The 11954-nt window shown below is 45.5% G+C and overlaps 1 protein-coding gene across 1 annotated transcript in view; it reads left to right on the forward strand.

Moving 5' to 3' along the window:
* LOC137525902 (glycophorin-C-like) overlaps positions 1 to 10387 on the forward strand; it is a 60947-nt gene extending 50560 nt beyond the window's left edge. Inside the window, exon 3 of the mRNA XM_068247121.1 lies at positions 7167 to 10387. Coding sequence (XP_068103222.1) covers positions 7167 to 7366 — 200 coding nt within the window. The 3' untranslated portion in view covers positions 7367 to 10387. The remainder of the gene's footprint in view (positions 1 to 7166) is intronic.
* Positions 10388 to 11954: the final 1567 nt, after the last annotated feature.

The following is an 11954-nucleotide window of genomic DNA, read 5'->3' on the forward strand; positions in this document are numbered from 1 at the left end:
TTAAGGGGTCTGCACCTCTGCTCAACTTCCGCTGACAGTGGTTGCAAGTGGCGTACTTGCTGTACACAGTGGGCATGGTGAAAAAGCGCCAGATTGGTGACAGAAACATCCCCCTACGGCATGGAAGCGCTGCTGCCTGTCTCCCTGTGGTGGTTGGGGGGGGGGCTTGGGTGCGGCTGGTGGTGGTACTGGCTGATGCTGCTGCTGCTGCTGCTGAGCCTGAGACACCAGCAGGGTGTGGGACGCTGCCAATGCTTGCAATGATGCGCCTCCTTGCAAGGCCCACAAGCGCATCCTCCTCCTCCTCCTCAGAGCTGCTGAGGACGACATCCCCTGGAGGTGGTGGCACCCAGTCTCTGTCTGTCACCGGGTCATCATCATCCTCCCCCTCCTGAAACATGTCCTGCTGGGATGAGGACCCCCCAAACTCCTCTCCTGATGCATGGATGGGCTGCTTGACTGTCGCCACAGTCTTGCTGTCCAATCCCTCATCCCCCAAAGTGCCCATCAGCATCTCCTCCTCAAGATCGCCAACAACAGCAGACAATTTACTCATGATGCCTGGGGTCAAAAGACTGCTGAATGACAGGTCGGCGAGTGACGGTGAACTGGCCTCCTCCCCAGACCCTGCTGGGCGGCTGCTGCGAACAGGGGTGGTGGTGGTGGTGAGGGTGGAGGCCTCGGATGCAGAGCTGATGGCGGGCTGCTCATCCTCCGTCATGAGTTGCACCACAGTGTCTGCATCCTTTTCCTCAATGGGACGTTTCCGACCCGGCTGGAGGAAAATGGGAGCAGGTGCTACACGCTGCTGCTGCTGTGTCTCTGCAGCGTGAGTTGCAGATGCTCCTGCTGGGCGGCGCCCAAGGCGTCCACGGCCAGTGGCTATGGGAGGAATGTTAGCCACTGACGCTGCTGCTGCTGCTGCGGAACTGTGCATGGTGGCGCGCCCGCGGCCGCGGCTTGCCACAATGCTGCTCCCTCTCCTCCTGATTCCCTTGCTGCCCTTCCCCTTGCCCAAACCGCGCTGGCTGCCACTTCCAGACATCTTCAATGTTTTGGGCGTATAGACAAAAGTTTTTTAAAAGGGCGGGTGAAAAGTGGGGTACTTTAATGGAGTGGGTTGGTTGGTGAGGTGACTGAGTGAGTGTCCCCTAGTACAGTAAGTAAGTAGTAACAGTCAGGAAGTACAACTAGCAGTTACAATAATCAGTAGTAATCACAAGTAAATTTAGTGTGTGTACACTCAGACAGTGAGTGCCCGCACGCAGGAGCTAGTAGCCTATGAACACAGTGACTGAGTGTCCTAGACTCCTAGTACAGTAAGAGTAAGTAGTAACAGTAAGTAGAACTAACTAATTACAATAATCAATCAGCGATCAGAAGGAAATGGAGTGTGGGTGGTGTGTGTACACTCAGACAGTGAGTGCCCGCACGCAGGAGCTAGTAGCCTATGAACACAGTGACTGAGTGTCCTAGACTCCTAGTACAGTAAGAGTAAGTAGTAACAGTAAGTAGAACTAACTAATTACAATAATCAATCAGCGATCAGAAGGAAATGGAGTGTGGGTGGTGTGTGTACACTCAGACAGTGAGTGCCCGCACGCAGGAGCTAGTAGCCTATGAACACAGTGACTGAGTGTCCTAGACTCCTAGTACAGTAAGAGTAAGTAGTAACAGTAAGTAGAACTAACTAATTACAATAATCAATCAGCGATCAGAAGGAAATGGAGTGTGGGTGGTGTGTGTACACTCAGACAGTGAGTGACCGCACGCAGGAGCTAGTAGCCTATGAACACAGTGACTGAGTGTCCTAGACTCCTAGTACAGTAAGAGTAAGTAGTAACAGTAAGTAGAACTAACTAATAATCAATCAGCGATCAGAAGGAAATGGAGTGTGGGTGGTGTGTGTACACTCAGACAGTGAGTGCCCGCACGCAGGAGCTAGTAGCCTATGAACACAGTGACTGAGTGTCCTAGACTCCTAGTACAGTAAGAGTAAGTAGTAACAGTAAGTAGAACTAACTAATTACAATAATCAATCAGCGATCAGAAGGAAATGGAGTGTGGGTGGTGTGTGTACACTCAGACAGTGAGTGCCCGCACGCAGGAGCTAGTAGCCTATGAACACAGTGACTGAGTGTCCTAGACTCCTAGTACAGTAAGAGTAAGTAGTAACAGTAAGTAGAACTAACTAATAATCAATCAGCGATCAGAAGGAAATGGAGTGTGGGTGGTGTGTGTACACTCAGACAGTGAGTGACCGCACGCAGGAGCTAGTAGCCTATGAACACAGTGACTGAGTGTCCTAGACTCCTAGTACAGTAAGAGTAAGTAGTAACAGTAAGTAGAACTAACTAATTACAATAATCAATCAGCGATCAGAAGGAAATGGAGTGTGGGTGGTGTGTGTACACTCAGACAGTGAGTGCCCGCACGCAGGAGCTAGTAGCCTATGAACACAGTGACTGAGTGTCCTAGACTCCTAGTACAGTAAGAGTAAGTAGTAACAGTAAGTAGAACTAACTAATAATCAATCAGCGATCAGAAGGAAATGGAGTGTGGGTGGTGTGTGTACACTCAGACAGTGAGTGCCCGCACGCAGGAGCTAGTAGCCTATGAACACAGTGACTGAGTGTCCTAGACTCCTAGTACAGTAAGAGTAAGTAGTAACAGTAAGTAGAACTAACTAATTACAATAATCAATCAGCGATCAGAAGGAAATGGAGTGTGGGTGGTGTGTGTACACTCAGACAGTGAGTGCCCGCACGCAGGAGCTAGTAGCCTATGAACACAGTGACTGAGTGTCCTAGACTCCTAGTACAGTAAGAGTAAGTAGTAACAGTAAGTAGAACTAACTAATTACAATAATCAATCAGCGATCAGAAGGAAATGGAGTGTGGGTGGTGTGTGTACACTCAGACAGTGAGTGCCCGCACGCAGGAGCTAGTAGCCTATGAACACAGTGACTGAGTGTCCTAGACTCCTAGTACAGTAAGAGTAAGTAGTAACAGTAAGTAGAACTAACTAATTACAATAATCAATCAGCGATCAGAAGGAAATGGAGTGTGGGTGGTGTGTGTACACTCAGACAGTGAGTGACCGCACGCAGGAGCTAGTAGCCTATGAACACAGTGACTGAGTGTCCTAGACTCCTAGTACAGTAAGAGTAAGTAGTAACAGTAAGTAGAACTAACTAATTACAATAATCAATCAGCGATCAGAAGGAAATGGAGTGTGGGTGGTGTGTGTACACTCAGACAGTGAGTGACCGCACGCAGGAGCTAGTAGCCTATGAACACAGTGACTGAGTGTCCTAGACTCCTAGTACAGTAAGAGTAAGTAGTAACAGTAAGTAGAACTAACTAATTACAATAATCAATCAGCGATCAGAAGGAAATGGAGTGTGGGTGGTGTGTGTACACTCAGACAGTGAGTGCCCGCACGCAGGAGCTAGTAGCCTATGAACACAGTGACTGAGTGTCCTAGACTCCTAGTACAGTAAGAGTAAGTAGTAACAGTAAGTAGAACTAACTAATTACAATAATCAATCAGCGATCAGAAGGAAATGGAGTGTGGGTGGTGTGTGTACACTCAGACAGTGAGTGACCGCACGCAGGAGCTAGTAGCCTATGAACACAGTGACTGAGTGTCCTAGACTCCTAGTACAGTAAGAGTAAGTAGTAACAGTAAGTAGAACTAACTAATTACAATAATCAATCAGCGATCAGAAGGAAATGGAGTGTGGGTGGTGTGTGTACACTCAGACAGTGAGTGACCGCACGCAGGAGCTAGTAGCCTATGAACACAGTGACTGAGTGTCCTAGACTCCTAGTACAGTAAGAGTAAGTAGTAACAGTAAGTAGAACTAACTAATTACAATAATCAATCAGCGATCAGAAGGAAATGGAGTGTGGGTGGTGTGTGTACACTCACACAGTGAGTGCCCGCACGCAGGAGCTAGTAGCCTATGAACACAGTGACTGAGTGTCCTAGACTCCTAGTACAGTAAGAGTAAGTAGTAACAGTAAGTAGAACTAACTAATTACAATAATCAATCAGCGATCAGAAGGAAATGGAGTGTGGGTGGTGTGTGTACACTCAGACAGTGAGTGCCCGCACGCAGGAGCTAGTAGCCTATGAACACAGTGACTGAGTGTCCTAGACTCCTAGTACAGTAAGAGTAAGTAGTAACAGTAAGTAGAACTAACTAATTACAATAATCAATCAGCGATCAGAAGGAAATGGAGTGTGGGTGGTGTGTGTACACTCAGACAGTGAGTGCCCGCACGCAGGAGCTAGTAGCCTATGAACACAGTGACTGAGTGTCCTAGACTCCTAGTACAGTAAGAGTAAGTAGTAACAGTAAGTAGAACTAACTAATTACAATAATCAATCAGCGATCAGAAGGAAATGGAGTGTGGGTGGTGTGTGTACACTCAGACAGTGAGTGACCGCACGCAGGAGCTAGTAGCCTATGAACACAGTGACTGAGTGTCCTAGACTCCTAGTACAGTAAGAGTAAGTAGTAACAGTAAGTAGAACTAACTAATTACAATAATCAATCAGCGATCAGAAGGAAATGGAGTGTGGGTGGTGTGTGTACACTCAGACAGTGAGTGACCGCACGCAGGAGCTAGTAGCCTATGAACACAGTGACTGTCTGACTGAGTGTCCTAGACTCCTAGTACAGTAAGAGTAAGTAGTAACAGTAAGTACAACTAACTAACAATAATCTATCAGTAATCAGAAGGAAATAGAGTGTGTGTACACACAGACAGTGAGTGAGTGCACACACGCAGGAGCTAGCTAGTAGCCTATAAACAGTGACAGTCAGTGAGTGTCCTACTCCTAGTACAGTATAACTACAATACTATTAGTAAAGGACAGCAGAAATACTGGTATAGATGAGAGAAATAAACAGAGGACAGCTGCCCACAGAGGCAAGGCCCCCCTGAGGCCTAAACCTGTAAGCTTGCAGCAGCTGCCTGTCTCTAATGTAACACACAAGCTACTAACTAAAATACAATGTCTATCTAACTAACAACAATATAGGTGTATATGGCAGGTGTAGGTGAGCAAAAACGCTAGGTAAATGATCACAATAGAGCACTTGCTAAGCCAAAGCACAAAGGAGCAACTCTCTCTCTGTACAAGTCTCAGGCAAGCATGGAGAAACGGAACATGGCGGCCGCTATTTATAGGGTAGGGGCTGGCCAGGGTCCCCCTCTGTGATTGGCTGCCGTCAGAGGGCCTGGGAGCCCTCTGATTGGCTCTAAGGACATCAATCTGGGCTATGACGCTATTCGAGCTCGGTACCGAGCTCGAATAGCGCCGTTTGCTCGAATAGCTCGAATAGTGAATGGGCTATTCGAGTGTACTCGGATAGCCCATTCGAATAGCTACAGCTATTCGGAGCTCGAATACCGAGCTCGAATAGCTGAAAAAGAGCTCGAATATTCGAGCTACTCGAATATTCGAGCTCTGCTGAGCACCACTGTTCGATAGCGGCCTTAAGCTCATCCAGAGTATTGGGTCTCTCAACTTTCTCTTCACAATATCCCACAGGTTCTCTATGGGGTTCAGGTCAGGAGAGTTGGCAGGCCAATTGAGCACAGTAATACCATGGTCAGTAAACCATTTACCAGTGGTTTTGGCACTGTGAGCAGATGCCAGGTCGTGCTGAAAAATGAAATCTTCATCTCCATAAAGCTTTTCAGCAGATGGAAGCATGAACCCACTGTTAAACCAGAAACAGCGGCAGAGGCGCCTGACCTGGGCTACAGAGAAGCAGCACTGGACTGTTGCTCAGTGGTCCAAAGAACTTTTTTCAGATGAAAGCAACTTTTACATGTCATTTGGAAATCAAGGTGCCAGAGTCTGGAGGAAGACTGGGGAGAGGGAAATGCCAAAATGCCTGAAGTCCAGTGTCAAGTACCCACAGTCAGTGATGGTCTGGGGTGCCATATCAGCTGCTGGTGTTGGTCCACTGTGTTTTATCAAGGGCAAGGTCAATGCAGCTAGCTATCAGGATATTGTGGAGCACTTCGTGCTTCCATCTGCTGAAAAGCTTTATGGAGATGAAGATTTCATTTTTCAGCACAACCTGGCACCTGCTCACAGTGCCAAAACCACTGGTAAATGGTTTACTGACCATGGTATTACTGTGCTCAATTGGCCTGCCAACTCTCCTGACCTGAACCCCATAGAGAACCTGTGGGATATTGTGAAGAGAAATTTGAGAGATGCAAGACCCAACACTCTGGATGAGCTTAAGGCCGCTATCGAAGCATCCTGGGCCTCCATAACACCTGAGCAGTGCCACAGGCTGATTGTCTCCATGCCACGCCGCATTGAAGCAGTCATTTCTGCAAAAGGATTCCCGAGCAAGTATTGAGTGCATAACTGAACATAATTATTTGAAGGTTGACTTTTTTTTGTTTCAAAAACACTTTTCTTTTATTGGTCGGATGAAATATGCTAATTTTTTGAGATAGGATTTTTGGGTTTTCATAAGCTGCATGCCAAAATCATCAATATTAAAACAATAAAAGGCTTTAACTACTTCAGTTGTGTGTATTTGAATCTAAAATATATAAAAGTCTAATGTTTATCAGTACATTACAGAAAATAATGAACTTTATCACAATATGCTAATTTTCTGAGAAGATCCTGTATAACATTCACTGACATCAAAATGTAGACAGTACAATACATATGTTATGTAAGCAGATCAAGTATTTATCTACTTATATATGTGTTTTTTTCCCTGGCATAGTATGGCTAATCCTACTGCTTTAAAATGAACAGTTGTGGTTACCCACAATGCACCACTACTAAATATGCAAATGATCTCTTTATGCCTCAGAGACCAAGCTTGCATCCAGAACTGTGCTGGTGTCTAGCAAGCCTGTTAGTATGGCTTTCTGAAAAATCTAAAGCTATCGGTTTGCTAGACACCAGCGGTTCTGGAGATGCAAGCCTAGCTTTTGGGACATAAAGAGATAATTTGCATATTCAGTAGCGGTGCATTGTGGGTAACCACAGATGTTCACTGTAAACAAAATTATCGCAAATTCCTTATGTTTTAAGAAGGCAAAACACTCTTGAAGTAGGTAAGGCCTAACTTTCGTCATAACTAAAGGTTCCCCATTGATCTCTCTTATCAGGTGTCGTTGCCGCAGTGATCTTGGTCCTCGTGGTCCTCATCGTCGTGGTTCTCAGTTACCTGTACAAGCACAAGGGGACGTACTTCACCAACGAGGCCAAAGGCACGGAATTCACCGACGGCTCTGAATCTGCGCTAAAGGGAGACCACCAGTCGCTGCAGGACTCCATAGACGAGTCAAAGAAAGAATATTTCATCTGAGCAGCCCGTGGAGACATCTTCCCAGCTCTGTACTTACGTCAGTGTATTCACATCCAGAAACACTACAGAATTCTATGGCAAAAGAACTTAATCAGAGCTTGGTAATTCTGAGCAGGGCTGGGGTACATCTCAGGGGAACTTAACTAACACGCTGGATCATGTACTAATAACCGTTCTCAGCATGACACCGAGATGTCCATCTGGAAGAATGATGGATGTATTTGACAGAGAGATGTTCGTGCTAAACCCTTCGGGCTCCACCGCTGAGCGATTTCCAACTACAGATTGCTTTGACGGGATCGCTACAGCTGCGGTAATTCTGTTATTTTAAAGGAAGTATTAATTTTAATCAACCATTAAACAGAATCATAAAGGATTTACTGGACGCCCACGTGGAGTGCAAGGTAGGGTGACCAAACACCCTAAAAAAGAAGAACACAGAGACAACGGGTGAATAAATGGTGCAGTATGTCACAGGAAGAGTGATGGAAAACTAGAAGGATCAGGGTACTCACAAAGGAAGGTTGCGACAGAGGCAACCAACTGTTGAAAGCAGGTGGAGGGCTATAGAAGTGACTCCACTCGGGTGTCCGGCTGGAGCTGGAACCGTTACACTCTTGGGGAAAAATCACAAAAAGTTCCTATCGATGGCAAAGCCACTAGGTACCAACATACACCCCTCGCAAAATGAGGGTGAAAAGCACAAAGGGGGTAAGAGGCTCCCAGAAGTTAATAAAAACAGTTAAAAACAGCTAAAATAGAAAAACAGAGGTGGCTTAACTCAATAATGACCAGTTCATATAGTTATGAATTGTAACAAGCTCAGGCAACACGTTTTGTGGATCTGCCCCCACTTCCTCAGGCCAAATAAAGTGCCAGAGTTGTATCAGAGTCAGGTACAGAGTGCCTCTATTTTAACTCAGTTTTATCTACTTCTGGGTACCTCTTACCCCCGTTTGTGCCCATATGGATTGTTCTGACATTGATGTTCTAGGTTCTAATCCAGATAACACTGAGGTGGAATCCTTAACGTCTAGCAAAGGGCAGAAGCCATTGTTGAACCACCATATGTAGTATATAACAGATTACGTGACCAAGCACAGAGCACTTCACAAAAGATGCTGACTGAAGATGAGCCAAGCAAATGAATGTTATGACCTTCTGCTTTTTGTTTTGCAGTTCCGGTGTCAGATATAAAACCTCACTGAGGTAATAAAGCACATCTGAAGTGAAAGGTATATGGAGGCTGCCATGTTTATTTCCTTTTAAACAATGTGCATTGTATCTCTTGCTGATTTTTGTCTCTAATTTGTTTTGCTATAAACCTGGAAAAAGCATGCAGATCAGATGTTTGACTGAAAACTGACTAGATTTGCTGTATGTATGTTTCAGGTGTGTGATTCAGACAGTATTGATGCATGAAAGATCAGCAGGACTGCCAGGCAATAGGTATTGATTAAATGGAAATAAATTTGGCAGCCTCCATATCATTCCCACTTTTTAGGTGTGCTTTAAAGAGAACTGACTGACCAACCGCTATTAGTGACAGAGCAAAATTTATGAAAACTGGCATTGACTGTGAGATGCAGGACACCGATTCAGACCTCATATACACGATTGCATGGAAGTGTATACATGGTACAATTTTTCATTTTTTTTCAATTAGATAATTTAGTTTGATTATTCCGTTAGATCGAATATAAAGATTTTGCCAGCATGTCCGATCAGATTTTTTTTTTTCGAAAAAACTGGATAATTGTTTGAATTTCTTGATCGAAAAAAAAATATTTTCTACTTTCGATTCGATCATTTAGATAGAAAAAACGGGAAAATATAAACTTTTTATTGTATCGTGTATGGGCACCATAACCCTTTAGCAGCCAAATAAAGTAAAACTTTATTTGGCCACAGGGTAAGGGTGGCTGCAGGAAGCTCTCCTACATACCTGTCTTCTTCCTCCACCACAGCGGCGATGTACTCCCGGCAGGTGGTCTCGGGTTCCAACCACATGGTATGACATTAGGGACAGTTCTAGACTTTTTGCTGCCTGAGGCAAACTTGTAAAGATGCCCCCCACCTCCCGATTTGGAAAGATCACACAGCACCCGACAATTTATTCTGCTTCATGTTCTCACATGACATGCTGCAGCTCAACACAATAGCACACTGGCTGGCGGTGAGTCTGTGACAAGCAAACTGCTCACCCTCAGCCACTCCCATTCCTCCTCAGGAAGGTACACACAGTACAAACATGCTGCCCCTGAAAACTCCGCACCTGATCCAAATGTTTCACCTTGCTTCATGAGAGAACCGGCCCTGAATGACATGTGATCGTGATGCGGGAGACCATGTCAGTGTTACATCGTCACTTGGTGATGGAGGAAGGGTGATGGAAAAGTCTCTTCCATCTGTTCTATAACCCTCTTCCACCACCGGGTGGCACTGTAGTGCTGCCACGGTTTTCTGGATTCCAATCATTCATATCATGTGATCAGGACCCAAAAGATCTGCTGCAAGGTTCAGAGCCGCAGGTGGAGGAAGAGAAGAAGCCTTCCGGAACAGTTAAATATAACCGCTTAATGCCATGCACTAGACAGCCAAAAGAGATATGCCAACAGAGGCTGTCAGTGCAAAAGCAGCTTTCAAACAAAGTATTTTATTTGGGTTAATGTAAAGAGTATGCATACCGAAGGCTTGGGGAAGGCATTTCTGTGCCATTGTCCACAGAGTGTTTGCAAGCACCTGCATGTTCAGTGGATCAGTTTATCAAACTCTCATAAGTAGCTAGAAAGTTCTTTGGTGTTCCTTGACGTACCAGTTGGAAGTACAAAGTGCATAATTGGGCCCCCCATGTCACTGAACCACTCGCACAGCTCTGAGAAGTACTTAGAAAGCGGAATGATACAGTCAATATTGCATGAAGAACTTGTTTTATTGACCATGCTGCAACATGCACACACACAAAATGATTCTTAAAGAGAACCCGGGGTGGGTTTGAAGAATATTATCTGCATACAGAGGCTGGATCTGCCTATACAGCCCAGCCTCTGTTGCTATCCCAAACCCCCCTAAGGTCCCCATGCACTCTGCAATCCCTCATAAATCACAGCCACGCTGCTGACAAACAGCTTGTCAGAGCTGGCTGTGTTTATTTCTATAGTGTCAGTCTGCTGCTCTCCCCACCTCCTGCAGAACTCCAGTCCCTGCCTGCATCCCTTCCCTCCCTGCTGATTGGAGGGAAGGGACGGGGGCAGGGACCAGAGCTATGCAGGAGGCGGGGGAGCAGCTGAGACTGACACTACAGATGTAAACACAGCCTCACAGCATGGCTGTGATTTATGAGGGATTGCAGAGTGCAGGGGGACCTTAGTGTGGTTTGGGATAGCAACAGAGGCTGGGCTGTATAGGCAGATCAAGCCTCTGTATGCAGATAACATTCTTTAAACACACCTCGGGTTCTCTTTAAACACTATCATTCACTTTTATTGGAAGAAGGAATGATAGGTGTATGTCTGATATTAAACTGCATGACTGCTGCTGGACAGATTTATTTGAGGATCTTTATAGGTGACACAATGTTGCCTGGGTTTACTCTGTTTGAGCTGGGGGGGGGGGGGGGTCTTTTGGTGCTGTGAAGAATCCATTGGAGATGTGTGTGGGGGGACTGTTGGAGCTGTAAAGAATCTGTTGGAGCTCTGTGTGTGTGTGTGTGTGGGGGGGGGGGGGGGGGGTCTGTTGGAGCTGTGAACAATCTGTTGGAGCTTGGGGACAGGGGGGGGGGGGGGGGGTGGAGCTGTGAAGGATCTGCTGGAGCTGGGGGGGTCTGTTGGAGCTGTTGGGGTTGTGAAGAATCTGTTGGAGCTCTGTGTGTGTGTGTGGGGGGGGGGGGGAGAGCAGGGGGGGTCTGTTGGAGCCATGAAGAATCTGTTGGAGGTGTGAGGGGTTATTACAGTTAAATGACAAGTCGGAAATGGCGGGACCAGGAAGCTGACATTTTAGAGGAATAACAGTTTTCAGTTTTCACTCCTAAGTAACAGCTCTTCCTGAGGTTTCGAAGACATGGCCAATAAGACGCTAATATTTATTTTGTGCACGAAAGAAAACAACTGTGCATGAGTGTCTTTGATCTACTGGGCCCGCCCGCACTGTACTTGCGCATGCACGGTATGGACGCGCTCCTTCACAGCTGTTTGCACTTGGAAGAAACATTTGACACAAGAAGCCTGTGAAATATCTAGAGCACTAATGCTTTTGCATTCATTTTTGCAAAAGTAATGGAAAATTCAATGTAATAAGTTTGTGATTTTTAACTTTTTTTTTTTTTATATTCTCGGTAAAAATACAGATTTTTCGCATTTTTCACACATTTTTGAATCAGAAAGAAAAATTTGTTTTCTTTGACCATATTGTGAAAATACAATGTATTTTTGCAAATATTTTCTTGAAATTGAAAATAGCATTTTCGATGCATTTTTTTATGGCTAAAATGCCTCTTAATCTTCATGTCTTTGAAACCTCAGCAAGACCTGTTACTTGGAAGAGGAAACTGCTATCCTTCTCAAATGTCAGTTTTCCCAACTGTTATTAT

This window comes from Hyperolius riggenbachi, chromosome 7 (genome assembly GCF_040937935.1).
Source record: "Hyperolius riggenbachi isolate aHypRig1 chromosome 7, aHypRig1.pri, whole genome shotgun sequence".
NCBI lineage: Eukaryota > Metazoa > Chordata > Amphibia > Anura > Hyperoliidae > Hyperolius > Hyperolius riggenbachi.